Source organism: Zalophus californianus, chromosome 6, assembly GCF_009762305.2.
Source record: "Zalophus californianus isolate mZalCal1 chromosome 6, mZalCal1.pri.v2, whole genome shotgun sequence".
Taxonomy (NCBI): Eukaryota; Metazoa; Chordata; class Mammalia; order Carnivora; family Otariidae; genus Zalophus; species Zalophus californianus.
The window spans coordinates 144,963,536-144,985,069 of record NC_045600.1 but is presented as its reverse complement, the minus strand read 5'-3'; the positions used below and the strand labels follow the sequence as shown (position 1 = coordinate 144,985,069).

Genomic DNA, 21,534 nt, shown 5'->3' with positions numbered 1-21,534 from the left:
CAGGCACCTGGCAGCGTCCTCTAGATTCGGGTCAGAGAGCGGACTGAATCTCCCTTCCTGGGTTTTTGGCTTTGTTCTACTTTTCACCCTTCCTCACTCACTCCCGTGTTTGTACAAGCGTCCCTCATGCGAGTTGGGTGCTGTTGTCGAGACTCAATGCAGTGGGTGCCCACCAAGTGCCGCGGGAGGACACGGGCCTGTGGCAGGTTCCAGGACAGGCAGGGCACCCGCCGCCAGGGAAGGGCCGTGTCCCTGGAGAGCACAAGGAGGCAGAGGGATGGATAGATGCATGCTGTGAGGACACAGGAGGCAGAGAATGAGCACATCCGCCCATGGCCTCCAAGACAGCCTCCCGGCAGCTGGCGCTGGTCCGACGTGCAGAAGGACAGGAGGGACCCTCCTCCCAAGGGCGCTCACTGCAGGGGCCTTGCTTTCTTCCTCTGAGGCAGGCAGCCCCAAGCGAACAGGCGTGTCCCCGCTTGTGTCTCAGGACTGTTGCTCCTGGCAGCTCTGTGGGGTCAGAGGGGATGAGAACAGCCCCTCAGAGGCCCGACGGCGGCACATTCCCTGGTGGAGGTGGCTGGAGATGTTGGCTGCGGGCAGTGACGGCCAGGATTCGAGCCCTCCGCAGGTGCGCAGCGCAGGCAGATGTGCTACGGGAACGTCCTTACGTGCCCTGTGCTGGGGCGGGAATGGTGAGCCGAGCTGCCGTCAGTCAGGAGCATCCAGAAGAAACTTCCGGAGAAACGGAGCCTGAGATGGTTAGCATGTGTGCAAAGCTTCCGAGAGGAAGGCCTCCATCACCCATACGCTTGCTCACGTGACGTCAGAGCAGGGAAGTGGGGAGAAGTGACGTCGGAGCGGGGAAGTGGGAAGCAAGCGCAGAAAGCACGCTCGGATCTTGCCCGCATGACCGTTGTCTGTGCCGTGTTGGGGCTCGGGGCTGGCTCTGTCCTGTGGAGACATGGCATGGGCCGCTTTGAGCACGAGCTGTTGGCATATCTGTGCACATGTGAGCTAGCGGCTGAGCGCTCCCCGTCCCGGCCCCTCTTCAGGAGGGATCTGACGCTGTCCTTTGGCATGTCCTGACAGCACTGTCCAAAGCCACCGTAGGTCTCCACAACCACGTCTGCTTTTGTGCTGGAGTGTGTGCGCTTTGTTAGGCCTCCCCCGTGCCCGGCCCTGCTGGCACCCTGGCTCGGAGCCAGCCGTCCGTCCCCACGCACTCGGTGAGAGCCCGAGGGGCTGCAGGGGCCAGGAGCCTGGGAGTGGGCAGTGAGGGCGAGGTGACCTTCCTCATCCCTGCAGAGCTTAGAGTGCGGGGCGGGGGGCGACGCTGCCGGTCATGGAGCCCCAGCCTGGGACTTGTCCCGCGTCCTGCCGCCCCAGGCACCTGCAGCAGACCACGGTCCCACAGCGTCTGTCTGGGAGTCTCCGTCCATCTCCTCCTTCCCTGCGTCCCCTGCTCCCTGCTGAGACCCCCGCCCTGTCTCGGGATCCTCCGTCCTCTTTCCGACCAGCCCCCCGCCTTCCACCCGGCCCCCACTGAACAGCCCACGTGGCCCCAGGAGCCGCGCTGTGGCACACACTCCCGCTCCTGCCCCGTGGAGTCAACTGCAGAGCCCCGGACGGGCATCCGGAGTCCTCCCGATGGGCATGCAGACCGCCCTCGGTCAGCGGGGGCATTATTCGCCTCACTCTGGTCAGCCGAGCTTGGGGAGCCCCAGGTGCCCTGTCACCAGACCCCGGTTCTCCCAGAGGCACGATCTCTGCTGCCTCCAGGTGAACCCCCCTCCCCCCCATGGCCGGTCACACACACACACACACACAGGCTGAGTAAGACCCGTGTCCACGGGGCACCCGGCAGCGTTAACGGCATCCGCCGGCCTCCTGCCGTCCCCGGTGTAGGGAGGCCGCGCGGACAGGAAGCCCGGGCCTGAGGCATCTCGTGTCGGGTCATCCGCGCTCATCCCCAGGGGACTGGGGGGCAGGCGGCACTTTGCTGCGTCCAGGCCCGGGCCCACACACAGGCTGTTGGTCAGAGTTGGGAGCAGCCACATTTCCCCCCTCGGGAATTTGCAAGCACACCAAGGTTTATTTTTATTCCATTGTTGTGAAATGTCCAAGAAAGCTCCTCAGGCCTATTCCCAGGACGGGCGACCTGCGAGTCAGCACTCCTTTCATGGGTGCGCGGCTGTGGGCGCGGAGACCAAAGTCTGCAGGATGGGGTGGCCGTGTCCGGACCACAGAGGGAGTGAGGTTAGGCCCCAGGGGATCTGCGGCCACACTGGAGACCCTGTTTCCTACATCCCCCTGGAAGGAGCTTCCTCGGGCCCGGAAGGGGACAGAGCGGAGAGCACACTCCCACCCGGATGCCTCTGGCCCTTACTGACACCCTCGCACACAGCGGAAGCACAGGCCCTCCCTCCCTGCAACGCAGGCCCACACTGGGGCGCCCGGCCCACGGCCCCTTGTGGGGGTCTTCCCCACTCCCCGACGGTCTGTGCTCCAGCCGGACCCAGGCTGGGTCACAGGCACGAGCGGCCGGTATTCCCTGGACAAGCAGTGCTGGGCTGAAACTTGGGCTCTGGGGAAGTTGTGGAAGGAAGAGAGGGGTATTCACTGCTCTGATCCCACAAAAACCCCAAAGCACAGGTTTGCTCTCCCGCCCGGTGGTCCACGACACTGTGTGGTCAGGCCGGCTGCTCTGGAATGGGAGATGTGGGCAATGGTCCTTGTTACGTCATGGGACCAAGTGCGGGGTCTGTAGCACACAGAAGGGTCTGAATCCTGCATGCGCCATCCCGGGCACGTCTTTGGGATTCTGAGCCTCGCTTTCTGTGTCTGTGAAGTGGGAAGGGTGCAGAGGTAGGATGGTGCAGGCAGGGTCCCACCCCGAGCTCTGCACTCAGGCTTCAGGGGCCCCAGGAGCGAGCGATGGTGGGGCCCTCGGGGTGTAAACAATAGCAAAACTGTAAAGTGAGAATAGGAAAATGTGGAAAGTTATGATTTTTCTACAGATCGTTATATTCTTTTTAAATTTTTTGAAATAGCAATTTAAAAAATTTCTTTTTAGTGCCCCTGTTTCCTGGTGTTGCAGGTGCAGGTGCAGACTGCCTGGGGGGACGTCTGTGTCTTCTGGCTCACCTTTCCCCTGGGCTCTGCCACCCAGATCGGGAGACAAGCTGTGTTCTCCCCGCACCCTGGCTCTGAATGCATCACACCGTGCTTCTTGCCTCCTGTCCTCCCAGACACTGTCCGCGCCATCAGGGCCCCGCCCGCGTGGATCTGGATGCCTCACCCTCTCCCCCGGAGTCTAGCACAGAGCCTGGTGTAGACGTTTCAGTGCACTTCCCGGGACAGACGGCCCATCCGGGCTTAGATCTAAATACACTGCTCAGCGGTCCCCGGTCCTCTTCTAAGAGGTCTTCTCTGGGGGCGACACACGCCAGGGGCGGACGTGAAGGGCGTGGCGGGGCGTGAACGGTGTCCAAACTGTCTGTCTCTCTGGCTGCTGGGGGAGGAGTTCAGGTACAGAATTCAGCTTGTTTTGTGTTTCTCGGGAGGCAGGATCAGAACTCCACATGGGAGTGGTAGGAAGGTAGACTTGGGCCGTTTGGGGCACAGATTTTCATGATTGCGTCTGTCTACAGATGGAGCGGGCTGCCGTGGGAAGCCGCAAGCTCCCCAGCAGAGGAGGGAGGCAGACTGGCCAGTGGCCCGTGCAGTCACGGTCTCGGGTGGGGGGCTGCGGACCCGATCACCTACACTTGCTCTGCTCTGGGGAGCGGAAGTGGTCAGTCACCCAGACAGCCCGCACCGGGGCCTAGACGGCCTAGGTGCTCTGTCTACACCCCCGCCAGCCAGTGGGCGTGTGGGTGTCCGAGAGCCGACATTAACCTTTGTGGACAGGACGGCGTGTGCCCCCTGTTCTCAGGCTTCCAGCTGTCCGGCCAGTGGAGGGACTGGCTGGGGGCACGCAGGGTAAGAGTTTGGGGACACTCCACCCCAAGGTAGCAGGGGCTGCATCTGCTGCTGAGGTCAGGCTCCTGGCCGGCCACCCCTCCCACTGGGTCTCGTCACTGGCCCCCCCGGTGGCTAGCTCAGGGCTTCCTCCGCGCTGTGGGGTGTCCTATATGCTGTGAGCGATAGCCACTGCACCAAGCCCTCTGCAGAGCATCATCACTTCTCTGCAGACCCCGGCATCTCTGGGCCTCAGTGTGCTCTGTTGTAAAGGGAGTTCAGAAATATCCCCTTGGAGGGTTTTGGGCTCCCTTTGTGAGCCCAGTGAGAGTTGCTGTGAATGCACACCCCTAGCAGGGGCTCGGGGCAAATGCACAGAGGGCGCAGGTGTCCTTCCTGCTGGCCTTCTGCAGTCGGCAGCTCCCCCTTGGCGGGTCCACATGGCCTCCTCCCGCGTGGGGCCCCCCAGGTCCTCCCACGGCCCCAGGGTCTGCTCATCTGGGTTGCAGGTATCCAGAGGTGGAGATGCGCTCACTGGGGGACGCTCCTCTGACTGGGCCGGCTCACCCCCACACCTGCCCTCCCCGCAGTGACTTCTGGGCTCCCCAGCAGACTTTCCTTCTCTGTACCTGCCCCGCCCCGCCCCCCGCCCCCCGGTGCCTCCGGCCCCCCTCCCCTCCGAGGGCTCCTGCTGTCTCCGGGCTCAGAGCACTGGGCAGGCATGGGGGAGACGACCTGCACCTCGGAGATATCCACAAGGGACCCACGGAGATTGTCCTGGCTTCGAAACATGGCGCCAACGGATAAGGAAGATCCAGCCAGTTAGTGCGAACACGGAAGAGATGCTGTTCTGCGTCCCGAAGCCATGCGCTGTTCGTGGCCATAGTCACAGCACGCAGAGCGTTTTGTCCTGAACTTTTCCACGCGCTCTGACCACATGCTCAGTGTCTGCAGATGGTCCTCGCAGCAGCCGCTGTGGGACCGTGGGGAGCGTGCAGTGAATCGATGGACATGTTCATGCAGTCGTCCCCTCTCACTGCCAGCTCTGCGTAGCCTGCTCTCGTCTCTGGCCGCTGAGTAAGCTCCCTGCACAGGCCCCAGCAGCGGGCAACTCCTGGAGGCCGTGGACGAGTCCGCAAAACCTAACGGGGACCGCCGGGAAGCCTGTGAGCACCCACGCTTCCCCGGCGGCGTGTGACCTTTCCACACCAAGCCACCCTGTAAACGTAGTTTTTTACCAACTTGGTCGTGAAGAATTTTTCTCAGGTCTGTTCTGATTTGCACTTGCTTTGACTATTTGGTGAAAATGTTTCCCTACCTGCTGGTCACACGAGTATTCGTATTCTGTATGTTATACGTGTGTGTATTTATGCTTGAGCGGACTGTTCGCGTCCTCCCCATTGACTCCTGGGTACGGGGTGTGGGTGTGATTTTGGTCAATTACTTGCTGACCGTTGTTCGCCTCTCGTTCTTGGTATTTAGAGCTGAGAGCAATGCTGTCACCTCCCCCGTGTTTAGACTCTGAGCTGTAGGGTTCGCTGTCCCTTGGAAGTGACTTGGTTTCCATATTCTAAAACCTAAAGCAGCCATTCCCTAGAAGGAGGCTTTTTCTGTCCAAGAGCAGCCTGGGAGCGTGCAGAGCCCCGAGCAGGGGTCAGAGGCGTCAGGTCCTGGCCCCGTGAGGTCGAGACCGCTGGTGGGCGGGCACCTGGGCAGCCTCTCTGAACCGTTCACGGGGGCGTAAAGTAACGCTGGGGGGGTCCCGAGTGAGGGCTGGATGAGGTCCTGCAGGCCCCGTCCAGCCTACTGGTTGGCACTCACTGAAGCCTTCTGGGTCCGTCTGAATTTGGCCTTAACGTCTTTTTTTTTTTTTACCTGCATGAAATGACATCATAAACCACAATTTATTTCCTAACTGTTGGCAGCCTGCAGTACAGAGCTTGGACTCTTGATTTGGGACATTAAAAAATAATCATAAAATAAAACAAACAAACACCAAAACCAGTTTGGAGGTCCGTCGGGGTCGCCCGCTGCCGCTTTCGGCTCGGGGCAGGCTCCAGTCCAGCCCTGCGGCTCCACGTCTGCTCCGGGTGACTCTGCTGGTTTCCTGTCCCTCAGGCAGCTCCAGCAGCAGCAGGCCGAGCTGGAGGTGCACCAGCGGGACGGGCTGTCCTCCTACGACTTATCACAGGTGAGCTTCTGGAAGAGCCTCTCCTGGTTGGCGCTGGGCACTGCAGTCCACCCTTAGCTTGACGCCCCCGCCAGCCCAGCCCAGCAGGTCCTAGTGCTCTGTCCAGCCCCTCAGCACAGAGACTTCGCTCCCCTGGGGCCCCTGTGACCCTTCTGCAGAGCTGGGCCGTGAGGGGTGCGGGACCCGGGAAGCCTGGTGGCAGGCTGTGGCCAGGACGGAGAGTGTCGGGGGGCTGCCGGTAGCTTCCCGACTCAGAGCCCTAATCCTCGCACACTCGGAAGCCGATGGAGGCAGCTCCGGACCCTGTCAGCCCTCGGCTTCCCAGCCGTCTGTCCTGCCTTTGGCCTCGTCCCTCTCTGCCCCCACCCCGGTCCTGCCCTGTGTCCCCGCTCTGCCTGCGCTGCCGCCCTCCCTTGCCCCTTGTCCCTAGCCTCCTGCTCTTCCCTCTGCCTTTCCTGCTCCTGCTGCATCCGGAGCTGGCTGTCTAGGGAAACCGCAAGGTGTCTGTCTCCTACGCTAGACCGTATGTTCACGTCTCCTGTTTTTAGGGTACGCTGGTTATTATTTATCTTCCTAGAAGTCGTCGGTGTGACTCCGTGGTCCTTTCTGTGACCTCCAGCTCACACCCCCACCCCGACTGTCCTTGGCCTTCATCGACAGAAAAGCCCCCCCTCCACCTGTAAAACCTTCCAGCCCGAAACGTCAGTGACGTGGGATGGAGGGCACTGGACGAAGGCGAGGCTGGAAGCACGTGTTCTGTTTCTCACACGTGGGATGCGGTTGTGTTTTAATGTGCAAACAGGTTCCCGTCCCCAACCTGCCGGCTGGTGTTCACGAAGCTGGGAAGTCCGTGGAAAAGGCGGACACCATTTTCTCCCAGGAAAGGGACCCCCGGTTCGCCGAGATGTTTGCGGGGATCAGCGCATGTAAGTTTCCCGACGCCGCTGCCGCTTGGAGGGTGTGGGGGGCGGGGTGCTGCAGCTGGGCCATCAGGGGACAGCCCCCCCACCCCCCAGGGAGAGGCTCCCGCGGGGTGGGTTTTCAGTGTGCAAGAGCACCTGGTACAGGAGCCCCAGTGGAGCCTTGCCTCTCGCTCACCTGTTCCCTGGGGCCCCCACGCCTTCCACATTCAAGGGTTGGGAAGGAATGGCACGTGGATGCCCAGAATTCACTGGCGCGGTCATCGGGTTGCCTGCCTACGTTAGTGTTGTCGCCGGAGAAAATGGTGTGTTCTAGGTCGAGCTGTGCTATGCAGCCTGTGTGGGCAACTGCCCCTTCCAGCCAGATTACCACTAAGATTAGCAAAATACATGACCTGGAAAGGTCTGTATCATTCCAAAATTCAGCAGAAGGATTCCATTTTCTGGTGGTCAAGGAATGTCTGCAAGGTGCAGTGTGGTTGGGATCTGTTGAGGGGAGAAGGCAGCTGACCCACCCAAAGGCAGCGTGGAGACGCGCGTCTACAGGACTGAGGAGCTGGGGCAGATGGAAGAGCAAATCTCAGCCCTCCTGATGTCTGCACATGTGGTGCAGACACGGCCGTCGCTCCCACCGGGCCTCGGACCAACCGCTAAGGAAGCGAGGAAGGTGGCATCGAGGTCTCCCACGAGGGCCGTGCGTGCCCACCAGTGTGGCGCGGTGACCTGTTGGCCCCCAGACACCTTCGTCAGTGGCTCTGGATGTTGGCAGGGAAGAGAGCAAATGGTAGCACGTCTAAAAGACTTCTCTTCCCCTCAGAGAAGCCTGAGGTGTTGGACCAGACCCCGCAGCATTTCTAGGAAATCCGTGTGAAGCTGTAATGTGACACAGGCATAGATGCCTTCCCATAAAGATGACAAAATAGGGAGAGAATTGACGGACAAGGAAAATGGCAGAGCCCACCCCTGTCCACCAACGAGGCTGCGCTCACACACGGGAAGCCGCAGGAGGACGCTCCCAGACTCGCACCATCTACCCAGGCCTCCCGAGAGCGTGGCCTGCCAGAGACTGGGCTTGTTTGCGGGATGCATCAAAACACAGAGCACGGGAGTGGAAGTGACGGGTTGAGAAAGCAGGAGCGTGAAGGAAGAACACGAGAATCAAGGTACAAATGGCTGGAAGATACAAAAGATACAGAAAAACCAGAACCAAATCAATTCGGCAAAGATCCGGATGCATCTCGGGTTAGGGGTCATAAACAGAAATTTCTCATCGGCATGTATGTTTTTTTTTCTCTGACATTTCTAGAGAAGCACAGTTTCCAGTGTGTTTAAAAATAACCACTCTTGAAAGGAGGGAAGAGAAAAGAAGGAAGGAAGTCTCGCTTCCAAGAAAAGACAAGGACATTTTTAGCAAATTGCAAAATACTCAGAAGAACAAGTGAAATAATAAGAAAAGTATGAATGTCGTGAGCGGGAGAATCGGTTGGTGCTCAAGGGCTCCTGGATGGTAGCTCCTGAATCACAGGCTGCCAGAATATGCTGTCCCCCAAACAGCATGCCGTGAAACCGTGGAGCCCGGAGGGGTGGGCGGCCTGGTGCCCGCGGACCCCGGAAGGAACCCACGGTCGCCGAGCGCTGTGAGCCAAGAGGGCTGTTTTACACAGATAAGAGGTGCGGCCTAACGTGAGGGTATGTGTGTCATGAGCACTGGAACATGGGAAAGAATAGTTAGAAACACAGGAAAATCCTGATAAAGCCAAGTTGCCGCGGGAGATCTCAATATGCATTTCTTCATCTCCAACAAGTCAAGTAGATCAAAGTTATAAAGAAAGATGTAGAAGATCGAATAATAAAATCAAGAATCTTCACATACGTAATTTTGTGCCCTACAAATGTCTTGGAGCAGTTAGGGGGAAAAAAAATGTGCTTCTCATTTACCCAAACCACCAAAAAACCAAAATACATGAGAAAAAAATAGCTTACCTTAAGTGAATAGTCACGAGAAGTCCCTCGGGTGCCTTTCTCCTGAAACCTTGAGCTGCATCTTTATCTGCAAGACCCAGGCCTGCGGACCGCGTCAGGAATGCACACTCAAGGGCCCAAGCCCCTTCCATCCTCTGGGATTTTCCACTGGGCGCCCTGTCATTGCAGCCGAGGAAATGGACCAGGAGAACTGCTCAGGGCTTCAGTGTATCAAAACGTCACAGACGTGGTTTGCACGGGTGGGAGATTCGGTGCGTGGCCACTGAAGCCTGCCCCCTCGGCCCCAAGCCCCGGAGCCTGAGTGTCCATCAGTCACTGCTCATGTCCACCCAGTGGGGGACCCCCCCACCAAGCCAGAGATGGGTACAGGCGAGGGGTCTGTCTAGGCACAAAATTATTGCCACGTAACTGACTTTGACGTCCTTTATTCCAGTATCTTGCTGTGGGTGGGGTGTCAGGTTGTGCGAGCAACAGGTGTAGGAGTCTTGAGATTGTAGGGAAGTGAGAGGCTCTATAACCAACACGTCCAAGGCCACCCCCCTGACCGTAGGGCGGAGCTGGGCTCCGAGCAACAGAGCCGGTCCTCCAACCACTGCGCCGTGCTTCGTCCGCGGGCTGGGAAGGAGTCCGTAAAGTCACGTCTGCGGAAGAACTCCCGTTGGTTCTCTCCGTCCTCCCAACTCTTGGAAAGGGCCTGCCTTCCGGTGCATGTGGCCCGGCCTCGGTGCCGGAGGACAGCCCGGTGCCCCCCCGTGCGGAGAAGGCCCCCCGGAGGCGGAGTGCGCCGAGGGCAGGGCCGGTGCACGTGGGTGGGCGGCCGGGAGGTGCCGTCCTGTTCGGGGACACCCAGTGCCCCACCTGCTCCCCGGCTGCCTGCCCCACGGTCTGGAGGACGGGAAGCCCTTGAATGTGACCCGCACTGTGCTCTTCCTAGCGGAGAAGAAGATGATGAGCTCAGCGTCTGCGGCAGGAACGCAGCAGATCTACTCCCAGGGAAGCCCGTTCCCCCCGGGACACTCTGGGAAGGCCTTCAGGTACGTGCCAGCCTGGGGGCCAGGGGGCGGGAGGATGCCTCTCACCTGGGAAGCCCCCACCTAGACAGACCCCTCAGTGGAAGCCTCAGAGCTCGGCTCCGTGTGTGGCAAATTCTGCCAACACCAGTTGGTGGCTACCGTCCTGCAGGCTCTGGGCCGGGCTGGGATGCCGGTGGCTCTGGTTCTGCCCTCTGAGCCCTCGGTGCGTTGCTACTGGACATGTCGCTTGCCCATTGGGAAGGAGGAGTAGAGACTGGGAGGAACGGCCAGGGAGGAGACTGGCGGCCCTCAGGAGGGTGCGGGGTCCTCACGTGCACCCACCAAATGCCCAGACTCACTAGAACTGTCCCAGACCCAAGCCCAGGTGGGCAAGGCTCCTCATACAGCCCAGCCATTGGCTCATTGGCCAGAGCCTAAGCGGAGCGTCCAGGTGCAGACGGGGACCAGCACTGGGCAGGGGGGACTGACCACCCCAGGGAGTGGACCCGGCCGGGCCCCTGCCCTCGCTGGTGAGGACAAGGCTTACGCTCCCACACCGGTCCACGGACAGACCTCCTGGAGAAACAGCAGATCACTTTAGCAGACTGACATCTCGGAGGGGCTCTGGCCAGTGCAGCTGGGTCTCACTGGACGCAGCCTGCTCTGCAGCTCCGGGCATGCGGGCCACAGGCAGCAGGTCTCTGGTCTGGGGCCAGTGGGGTGAGGTGGCGGCCCCCGGGGAGCGGCTGCTCGGCCGTCCTCACTGCCGGTCTCCCCGCCCTGCTGCACGTGCTCACAGGTCCTCAGTCCGGACGAAGGGCAGCGGGGAGGGAGTGGAGGCCGGAGGTGAGGACGGGACCGTAGGGCCCGGGAAGGCCTGGCCGACTGCTGAGCTGAGCCCACAGCAAAGGTCACTTTGCCACTTGATGAGGCGATGGGGCCTCCTCCGCAACATGCTGCACAAGGCCTGAGAGGCCAGAGAGATGGGAGAGGCTCAGAGTCGGGGCAAAACAGGAAGAGGCTGCGGAGGCCTCGAATACCACGCCGGGCGGTCGGAGGGGAAGAGGGACCTGTGGAAATGGGGTCTGGGAGAAAGTTCGGAGGGCAGCGTGGACAGGGAGGGTGCTGGTGGTTCACAGGACCCATGGTCCAGCTCGAGATGTTGAGCCGGGCTGAGGCTGTTACGGAAACGGAAGCCAGAGGGCAGGTATGGAGAAGGAGGGGCCGGCTTGGGCCAGCTGGCTATGTGAGGACCCGGCCCCTGCGCAGAGCCTGCATCGGGAAGGTGTTCACTCACTGCTCATCTGTGGGAGGAGGGCGGGAGGGAGGCCTGGGAGGCCCCGAGCCTGTGGAGTGGGCCGGGTTTCCTGTGAATCGGAAGGGCCCGTGCTCGTGTGAGCGGGAAGGGTGTGGGACGGATGTCAGTCAGGGGCTGCCCTGAGCTCCAGGGGAGGGGTGTTACTGCAGGTCCCTGACCGTGCGCTCACCCTGAGACCTGCCGCGGTCCCGGCTGCCTTGGCCCCGCCTGTGTGCACGGAGGCAGGCGTCCCTAGTCCAGGGGGCCTGGGGAGCGGGGCACAAGGGCCAGCTCTCATTGCCAGTGCCCTGGGAGGACATGAGGGCTGAGGGGGTGGGGAGAGCCCCCCCCATAGAGAACGGTGATCAGTAAAGGCCCCTGCGGCCACCGGTTCATCAGGAGGGAGCAAGGGGAAGGAACGCTGCGTGCAGGGAGCTGGGAATGCTCTCCGCTTCTGGAAAGGCTCGTACGAGAAGGTACTGACATCCCTGGAGCCTCTCTATCTTAAAAGGAACCAGAAAGCACAGAAAATATAGTATGATACAAGCACTGAAACTTTACCCACTCTTCTCTACCCGCCTTTCTTCAAAACCTGCGCCAGTGTTCTGCCATCAGCCCGACCCCCTGCCCAGCTCCCTCCTGGGCACGCAGCGCTCTCCTGCACTGAGCTGCTCCCAGGACGAAGGGCCTGAAGCCAAACAGAAGTCTCCCCAGCTTCCCACCTTTAATGAGTGCATTGGGTGGTACTGTGTCATCCGCAGTATCTGCCCTGTGCTTGGGAGCACAGACGGCGGTCAGAGATATGGGGGGCTGGGCATTGGGGCACCTGGGACACACCCCACAGGTGCCCTGTACAGACCGGAGGGAGGACATCGAAGACGCAGGGAAGGCGGGGGCAGGTAGCCCGCAGCGTGCTCCAGGTGGCCAGACCAGTCCCCCCTGCCGCCGGCAGGCGTCCCCTGACAGGCTCTTTCTCCTGTCCAAAGCCAACCACCTGACAGCCCGCGCCTGGTTCCTAAATCTGAAGTCCTATAGGTGCCCCACAGGGACAAATTAACCAGAGCACAGAGGAGTGGGTCCACGCTGAGGCTGATTTTTATGCTAAGGTGCTTCTCCCTCAGAGTCGTTCCCCTGGGAGCCAGACACGGGGTGGGGTATAGGCGTCCTGGAGGAGAGAACAGGGCCCCAGGGGGTGCGGGGGCTCATGAGGCAGACCACGGCGGTGACACAGAGGGAGCCCCGGGGAGAGGAGGGACCCTACGGGGCTTGCCATGCGTGGGCCTTCTTGTCCAGACATGTGCTGGAGAGATGGACGGACGGACAGAGGTAGCAGCCAGAGCAAACGGGGAGGTGGCCCGGGGGCCGGCGTGGTGGGCGAGGCGGCTCCTCGGGACAGATGCGGTTTCATCTCTTCTAGCTCTTCAGTGGTCCACGTGCCCGGCGTGAATGATATCCAGTCGTCCTCGTCAACGGGCCAGAACATGTCCCAAATCTCCCGGCAACTGAACCAGAGTCAGGTGGCCTGGACAGGGAGCCGGCCGCCCTTTCCCGGACAGGTATGGGCTCTGGTGAGGGAGCTGTTCCCGGGTCCAAGCGGGTCAGAGCACCCGGGACCTGCTTTCTTTGGGTCGTGGCTCCGAGACAGGTTAGCGCTCTGAGCACCAGCCTCCCCCCGCCCCGGAGGGGCCCCAACAGTGGAGCCCCGTCTTTTCAGCAGCCTGGCCCCGCACAGTGGTGGCCTGGGAAGCCGGGGGAAGGGGCAGATCCACAGACGCTCCGTGAGGACTCCTCTGGACCTGTCTGCCCCAGCCAGGAGTGCGTGAGGACCCCCAGCTCCCTGCTAGTCACTGTGACGTGGGCGTCCGGTGGGCCAGGGGCCTTCTCTGAGTTTGTAGAGCCCAGGACCCCATAAGCAGAAGCCACAGGACCCAGACCATCACCCAGAGCTGCCCCAGAGATGCAGGCCCCACACGTGCTGGCCTGATGCCAGGCTTGCACCCAGTGGGGCAGGAGGGCCGTGGGGAGTCGCCGTCAGCCACTGGGGCCGGGGGCCGGGGGCAGGGACCTGCTGCTGATGCTCCCCTTCTCTTCGCTGTGCCTGAATTGTAGCCAATCCCCTCACAGTCTGGCAAGACTCAGTCATCTCCCTTTGGGATTGGAACGAGCCACACCTACCCAGCAGACCCCTCTTCCTACAGCCCTCTCTCCAGCCCAGCTACCTCGTCGCCCAGCGGGAACGCCTACTCCGGTCTCGCCAACAGGACTCCAGGGTTCGGTAGGTGGGGACCGAGGGAAAGAATGCCCGGGAAGCCCGCAGAAACGCTTCCTGAGCATCCTGAGTTGGAGGGCCTGAGCCCCGAGCTCCCAGAACCCGGGGAGAAAGGCTAGAGGTTTCCCAGTGCCTCCAGCACTGAGAGCCAGCGGTGTTGCTCAGAGCTGGCTGCGCGGGTCTCGGCTTTGTGGAGTGACTTGTTACCTTCAAGGCTCTAAGACGATATTCTGTGTGCCCATGTCATCGGAATGCAGTTTTAACCCTTTATGGCCCCTGGCAAGGACGTTCAGCTGCCCCATATCCCAAACGCTATAATCTTGCTTCAAACAACCGGGTGGCCTATTATAGAAATACTTCGTGTAAATAGGAGACTCTGTCAAGATCTCTCTTTTTCTAATATTGCAGGAGCGACCCCATCCCGTGTCAGAGCACCTGTCCCAGCTTTGTTAACAAAACCTCAGGCCATAAAGGGTTAAGTGGCCGCCCCTTCTGGTGCCCGTCCCAGGGGCATTTGCGTGGCGCCTGCTGTGTAGATTTAATGGGCCGGGGCTCCACCTCCCACGAGGAGGCATTGCTGTGGGGCCGTGGCCCTTCGAGCGTCCTGAGCCCATGTTCTCAGAGCGTTACCCCCTCGTGTGGCTCATGGGGCATCTCTCTGCAGGACAGATGCCCTCAGGCGAGCGCGGGGCTGGCCACAGCTGCCCACAGTGCCCCCCACCCCCAAGCCTGGGGACACAGCGCTTTCTGACCTCTCACCGCCCATTCCCCGTGGATGCGGCGAAGCTCCTGTTCACTCCTAGCAGGTTCTCCTGTTCGGCCTTAAGCTCTCTTTGCTGTATTGTCCCCGAGCGGGCGCTCAGCCGCATGTTGCCCTGTTCCCCGAGGGACGGGCCCACGGCCTCTTGCCAGGCACCCAACTCAGAGACCACCGGAAGCTGGAAGCCACTGGCTCCCAGGGGAGCCCTCACGCCCTGCAGTCTCTGCCTTGGCTTCCTCAGCCTGTGGGGGAGAGGTCTCCCCGCCTCACCCTGAAGGTGAGCCTTGGCGGACGGGAGGCCTGCAGGTATAGGGCCCGGGCTCACAGAGGGGGAGGTCACAGTGCAGTTGAGGCAGGAGAGACACAGGGACATCGGGAAAGGGCAGGGGAGAGGCTCGGACATGGGGAGAGGGCAGGGGAGACGCTCGGCCACGGGGAGAGGGCAGGGGAGAGGCTCGGACACGGGGAGAGGGCTGGGGAGAGGCTCAGACATGGGGAGAGGGCAGGGGAGAAGCTCGGACACGGGAGAGGGCAGGGCAGCTCCGTGTGTGCAGCCGCCAGGTCTGCCCGCGGCCGAAGGGCCGCCATTCCTGCAGAGTCTGAAGAGGCTCCGAGGAGAGCTGGTGCTCGTCCCAGTAAGTCCCAGTAAGGCCGAGAAGCATCTCGTTGTCTCCACAGCAGGAAAGGTGGGCAGCCCCTCCCCCGCCGGCGACCTGGGCCCTCGGCTCCGTGCGTCTGTCTGGTTCCCACGTGGCATCCGCAGGCCCTGACGTGTAAATGGGCCTGGGACGCGGGGGGACAAAGCCCGGGGCTAAGGCCCCTGAGGAGTGGGCTCACACAGGAGGCTCCAGGCTCAGCAGCCACGTCCCTGTTGGCTCCGAGCCGTCCTGCACTCACACGGTCCTAAGGGTAGGTGTGACCACAGCTGATGCTTACCGGATGCTATCTGCTTGGCACCGGGCACGCTGAATTCCTGTAACTCTCACGGCAGCCCTGGAGGGAGATGCCTATTTTCTCCCGCATCACAGATAAATAACCTGAAGCATGGTGAGGTCAGATAGAAGTCACAGAGCGCTCCCCTCCAGCCTGTGCTGGCCTGTCTCCTGATGCACCATTTGGGATGTGTTGGAATTAGGTGGGGGTTGGGTGTACCAGCGGTGTACCCCTAGTGATAGGGGCTGGACCCCGTTCCATGAGTGCACAGGGACTGTAAACAGTTTTCATGTGGCCTCCCCATCGGTCCCTCCCTTGTTGACCTTGACCCAGGAGCGGTACTGCAGGAGGAAGCCGTGGCCCATGTTGGAAGCCAGGCCCGGGGGGCGGGGGGGGGGGGGGCAGGGAGCTGGGGAGGAGCTTGGGATGGGGGACGGTCTTGATGGGCATGGGCTCCCCGAGGACAGCGGCGGTCAGTGTGGCAGGAGGCCCCAGCAGAGGTGGGGGACAGTGGTGTGGAGGGACCCGGAGGGTAGGGTGGGCCATGTGTGGGATGGGCGGCATGTAAAAAACAAAGAGCCCTGGCTCCAGGGGGCTCCAGGGAAATGGGGTCCATGGAGGTGGGCGTGGGGGGCAGGCTTTGGTCAGGGTCAGAGAGACGAGGGTGTGCAGGTGGTTTGTTAACAAGGACGGTGCTCCCGAGCACGGTGGGAGGGGTGCAAGCAAGACAGCAGAGAAGGAGTGTGTGGGGAGGAGACAGAACAGCCCCGTTAACGGTCAGACTCCCCAGTCATGAGTAAGCACAAGCCCGTGAGCTTGTCGGCAGCCCTGATGCATGCAGCAGACTCTCACCTTGGCCCTGCGTGGGACCTGAGTGCCCTCTATGAGGGCATGGCCACACGGCCATGCCTGGGGGCCTGCTGGTCAGGCCTGGAGGGTGTGCAGGCCCCACAGCGCCCCCCCCAACCTGCAGTACCTGGCTCAACTAGCTGTCCTGGGCCGGATTCTGGAACCCCGACTGCCCTGTCTCATGGGCTGGAGCCAGCAGGAGTCTGGGAGCGCTGGTGAGCTGCATGTCACTAAGTGGCAGCCTGGGTGGCCGACATCGAGGGGAAGAAGCCATGTGCCTCAGCTTCCGCAGGGAACCCTCGGGATGTCTGGTGTATGGGGCTCCCTCCTTGAATGAGAAATCCGCCCTCCTGGTTCCGGCCCCTTCTGTGAGCCACAGGCTCATTTTGCTCCCCCGGCTTCCAGGAGTCAGACCGAAGGACTCCTGCCTGTGGACGCATCCTGAGCTGCGTGACCGATGCATTTGCATTTCCAGTCCTGGTTCCAGTTTCAGCTCACTGTGGTCTTACCCCACTTGACGGGGAGCGTCCAGAAGCAGAACTGGAGCCCTTTACCGAGGGGCTACAAGTTCGAGCATTCGCCTCCTAACAAGCTGAGTGGGGAAGGTGCGGCAGTCAGGGTCCAGGCAGGATGCAGACACCACACCTGAGGTTGCAATGGGGAGTGCTTAAGACAATGATTCTTAGCTAACATGGTTGAAGGAGCGCCCTGAGGAAGACAGAGCGAACACGCGTGGCAGCTTCTAGCTCAGAGGCTGAGCGGGAGACCCCACCCCACAAAGCCTGAGGTCAGACCTCCCTGGAGGTGTGTCTGCTGGGGGGACACACAGCTTCGGGGCTGGGGGCTGTGGCTGGTCGCCCCCCAGAGGGTGTAGCCAGACCGGAGCCCACCAGGGCCACCGCCGCGTGGAGAGCGCCAGCAGCTGGCTGGTTTGCAAGCTCTGGGTGACGGGGTGTTGGAGAAGCTCCCCGAGGAGTTAGTGCGCTGGGCATCCTGCACACGGCCGCTCACTGCACTCTAGACAGACAAAGCCTGACCTTGCCCACAGGCAGAGGAGACATGTTCACAGCGTCCAGTTCCTACCCCATGAGGCGGGACGAAGAAGGATGCATGTGGAGCCAAGAGACAATAAACCCATAGCGCATGCTGAGTCCTGAGACCCGAGGTCCCTGAACGGCTTGGTCTCTGTCTCTGCCACTACCGGGTGTCTGCTCACCGACGCGTCCGTGTGGCTTGGGGAAATGCAGGGAGCCAGGCACACAGGGTGCTCAGTGCAAGTGGCCCAGAGGGGCCCGGGCAGACCAGGCATTTTTCCGCGGACTCGCCCTGGGTCTAAATGACATCCCTGTCTCACCCGCGTGCTTCCAGACGCAGCGACTCCGCAAGCGCGAGCAAGTGCGTTGCTTCCTGTGCAGCGTGCTTCCCAGTGTAGGAAGGGGCAGCTAGCATGGCCCCTTCCTGTCCGGCACGAGTCAGTGCAGGTCCGCTCAGATCACAGCAGGGAACACAGACGACTCTGAGCGTGAGCATCTTCCATGAAGCTCAGGAAATGCATCCGTCACATCACTGGCCTTCCTCAAGGAGCCTTGTCCATCTGCACGCTTACTTCAGAGAGGAAGATTGAAAGAAAGAAACGTGTCATGCCACAAGAGTCTGAAGACTTTTGCAGTGAGAAGTGGGATGAAAAATTCGGGGCAGGGCAGGGCAGGCACAGTGGGGGAGGGGTTAGGGTTTCGTGACCTGAAACGTTTGCAGACACCACACCCCCGAACCCCCCAGTTCCTGCCCCCGAATCTCAGCCTTGTGCATTCTTTTTTTTTTTTTTTTTTAAGATTTTTTATTTGACAGAGAGCATGAGCGGGGGGAGCAGCAGACAGAGTCAGAGGGAGAAGCAGACTTCTCGCTGAGCAGGGAGCCCAATGTGGGGCTCGATCCCAGGACCCTAGGATCATGACCTGAGCCGAAGGCAGACACTTAACCGTCTGAGCCACCCAGGTGCCCCTCAGCCTTGTGCATTCTTACAGCAAGTTGAGGGGATTATAGACCTTTTCACCACTACCAGTTAATGATGAAAAATGAGGTCTTGGCCCGAAAGCATGGGAAGCATGTGTCCTGGGCGTGAACTACAGGAGCCCTCCACCCAGAGGCATTTCTAGAACAAACTGCCCCTTTGGTGTTCTTTGCTGACTTTATCCATGAGGGTTTCTCAGCGTCAGCACTGTGGACATTTTGAGCCAAGTAATTCTGTCTTGGGAGTTGCCTTGTTTGTGTGGTTGTTCAGCTGCGTCCCTGGCCTCTCCCTACCAGCACCCCTGCATTTATGACCATGAGCAATGTCTCTAGACATGTCCCCTGCACAGCAGAGTCAGCCCTGCTTAGAACCACCTAGCTGCTTCTGACCGCAGAGGACCCCTGCACAGCACTTCAAACAACCCTGCGATCCTCAGATGAAGCTCACAAGGAAAAATGTCAGCAAGAGTGACCTTATAGCATTGAGAGCCGATAAAATAAACTGTTTTAAAAGAAAGATGTCATCCCTTTACTCCTACAACCTAGGAAGCCACATGCTTTTCAAGGTTCTGAAGTTTGGTCTGAAAGGCTACCCATTTGGCCCAGGTGGTAGCAACCCCATGCGTACTCTACTTGGACCGTGGGGCTGGTGGGGGCCCCACGTGTTTGGCTGGGGCTATAACAGCCTAGACTTTGCTCAGGAAGCCAGCAGAGCAAACGGAAGACGGAATGGCTGGAGCCCAGCTCGCTGTTTGTAGCCATACATGCAGCTTCTGGAACAAGGCAGCAAGGATGTCGGTGACCCCTGGGGCTTTTTCCAGAAAGCGGCTTATGGCTGCATGGTGGGTGCCACCCCTGCTCACCATCGGTCTGTGGTCAGGTGGTGTGGGTCAGTGGGGCTGAGGTTTGGGCTGGGAGCACCCAGCGCTGCGTTTGATGCTCACGCTCAGAGTCGTCCGTGTTCCCGTGTTGTAGTTACTGCTCATCATCAAGTGTGGAGGTCATGCATGCAGCTCAGAGGAACAGGGTTTCCGTAACAGGGGCTGGAAGAAGGGCCTCCCCCATGGTGGCCCCGCCGTGGAGGTGACGCAAGGCCACAGCAAACTGAGAGTGGGTCAGGGAAGCTTGCATCCGATGGGGCTCTGAACATGGGCAGAACCCTCTGGGCACAGGGTGGTCCGCGGCTGGGGGCAGGTGGGTCACCCAGGAAGGGGTGAGGGGGGCAGGGGTGTGAAGCAGAAGTGGGGTTACTCAGGCTCTGGGGGCCACGGCGGCCTGGGCTGGTTTTAGGCAGTGGACGCTCTTTTAGGAAGATTGTGGGGCAGCTGTAGATTGAGGGAGACAGGTGCTGGCCCAGGATGGAGGGAAGCAGACCAGAGTGGAGATGCGGTGTTCGGGGCGGTGGACTGGACGTGAGCGTCTGCAGCTGGGCTTTCCCCACCGGGATGGTCTGGGCAGGGAGATGCTGACTTCAGGCTCCGGGAGCCCAGGGTGCCTCTCGGAGACTTAGCGGTGGCTCCCAGGCCCAGAGCCTAGAGAAGCAGCACTGTGCACATCCAACAGCAGAGACGCGGATGTGTGGCCGTCCGCCTCCTCCATCGGCAACTCCCTGCCACCCCACATTCTGGGACTCATGCACGCAACCCGCAGCGGCCTCCTCCTAGCTGGTTCCTTCCCTCTCTGTCCGCTCGGCCCTGGGCGGTGGTATTCCTGAATGTACAGGTGTGTGCGGCCACTCCTCCATGTGCCCGCGAACCCCCGCGGGTCCCTGCCACCCTCACAGCGGGGCACCCAAGCCCTGGCTTGCCCTCAGCCCGGTCACACTCGGACCCTTGTCCCTGGAACACGCCCTCCTCACCCCCACATCTTTGCACAGACTGATCCTGGTGACTGCCTCTGAGCCCTGCACCCGCTCAGCTGCTGACTGTCCCCCTGCTGGTGTCTCCTACCTCCCGTGATAGGCCTGATGTCCCCCTGAGAGCTGGTGCTCTCGCCGCTCCCCCATCACAGCAGCTCCCACCCGTGTGGCGCCCCGTGCTGTGAGCTCCCCCAGGAGGAGCCGTCCCGCTTCCCGGCCTGGGTGCACACCTGCACCAAGCCTGGCTCGGGGCCGGAGCCCAGGACCCCAGCATATGAATCGGGGGGACGACTCGGCGAGGGCCAGAGCCAGAAGGAAGAGTTGAGGGAATTTGTGTCTGATGGGCAAGACCCCAGCAAGGAGTCACTGTAGCAAGTGGGGGCCGTGGGGGGGCCTCCCGTGCGGTGGTCATCCCCCTGGGTCCATTATTATGACAGTCCCCATGGTCTGCCGACCGGGCCTGTCCACGCTGCCCTGAGCAACAGGTGGGCCGGCTTGTGCTCGGTTTCCCTGGGCGCCTGAGGCGGCCTCCTCACTGCCTCCACCAGCCCCACTGTGTGGACCAGGCCTGTCCTAGACATGTGGATGCCCAGACCAGCCCACAGGCACAGTGCTTTGAAAGAGCTCCCCTGGCCTTGGTGTCTCACGAGCATTAGGAAAAGGCATTTCGGATTTCCAGACGTGTTTTTCTTAAACAGCAGAGTCCCGTGTGCATAGTCGATTTTAACCCCTCTGATGGGGGCACAGGGAATTATGTCCTTGTCTGATTTTATAGAGTCTTTTCCCAGCTGTTACCGTGTGGAGTTTGGAAAGCACAGTCGTGAGGCCTTGAGGAGAACATACGTGTTTCGTACGTTACCACCTTCCCTGTCTCGGGCAGTATGTTAGATGTGTGCGTGTGTGGGAGAGACCGGGAGACGGGGACAGAGGGAGAGGCCAGGGTTCTCCCTGAACACTTGGCAGCCTCAGCCCTGTGAGCCCGGCGCCCCGCCCTCGGGCAGGAGGGGGGGCCCATGGTGGGCACGGCCGTGAGGAAGAACAAGGTGGGGCCTGGTCTGCGCCCAGAGCCCGACAGAGCCCACTGCCCCCCAAATGCTGTTGAGTGGTTCGGAACAAGAAAGAACGTTCCCCAGCTTTTCTTGATGTGCCTCCGGGTAACTCATTCTCTTGAGTTGAATCTTTAAAATGTCTTAGACAAATACCGCTCATTTTTTCTACTTGGGTTTTCCGTTGTGTATTCTTTATAAAGCGTAGGAGGCAAGGTTGCCCTCCTTACGCATTAACGGGCTGATTCCTACAAAGAGGCGTTCCTTCGTGTTTGAGCCGGGCCCAGATGCCTTTGCTCTCAAGCCACCCGGTGCTAAGAGACACCCAGAGGCAGGAGGGGCTGTGGCTCCGGGCGCCTGCGGAAGGACCTCGTGGGATGCCACGTGTGGCCTCACCAAGTTCCCCGAAACCCGGTGAGGTTGGCAGAGCTCAGGGCACGCT

At 60.7% G+C, this 21,534-nt stretch overlaps 1 protein-coding gene across 9 annotated transcripts in view; it reads left to right on the top strand.

The window, feature by feature from the left end:
- Positions 1–21,534, top strand: part of ARNT2 (aryl hydrocarbon receptor nuclear translocator 2) — a 193,190-nt gene that overhangs the window by 167,363 nt on the left and 4,293 nt on the right. For all 9 annotated transcript variants that reach the window (XM_035727987.1, XM_027570451.2, XM_035727983.1 and 6 more), the window contains 5 exons: positions 6,082–6,154; positions 6,957–7,080; positions 9,992–10,091; positions 12,785–12,923; positions 13,477–13,642. In XM_035727987.1, coding sequence (XP_035583880.1) covers positions 6,082–6,154; positions 6,957–7,080; positions 9,992–10,091; positions 12,785–12,923; positions 13,477–13,642 — 602 coding nt within the window. The remainder of the gene's footprint in view (positions 1–6,081; positions 6,155–6,956; positions 7,081–9,991; positions 10,092–12,784; positions 12,924–13,476; positions 13,643–21,534) is intronic.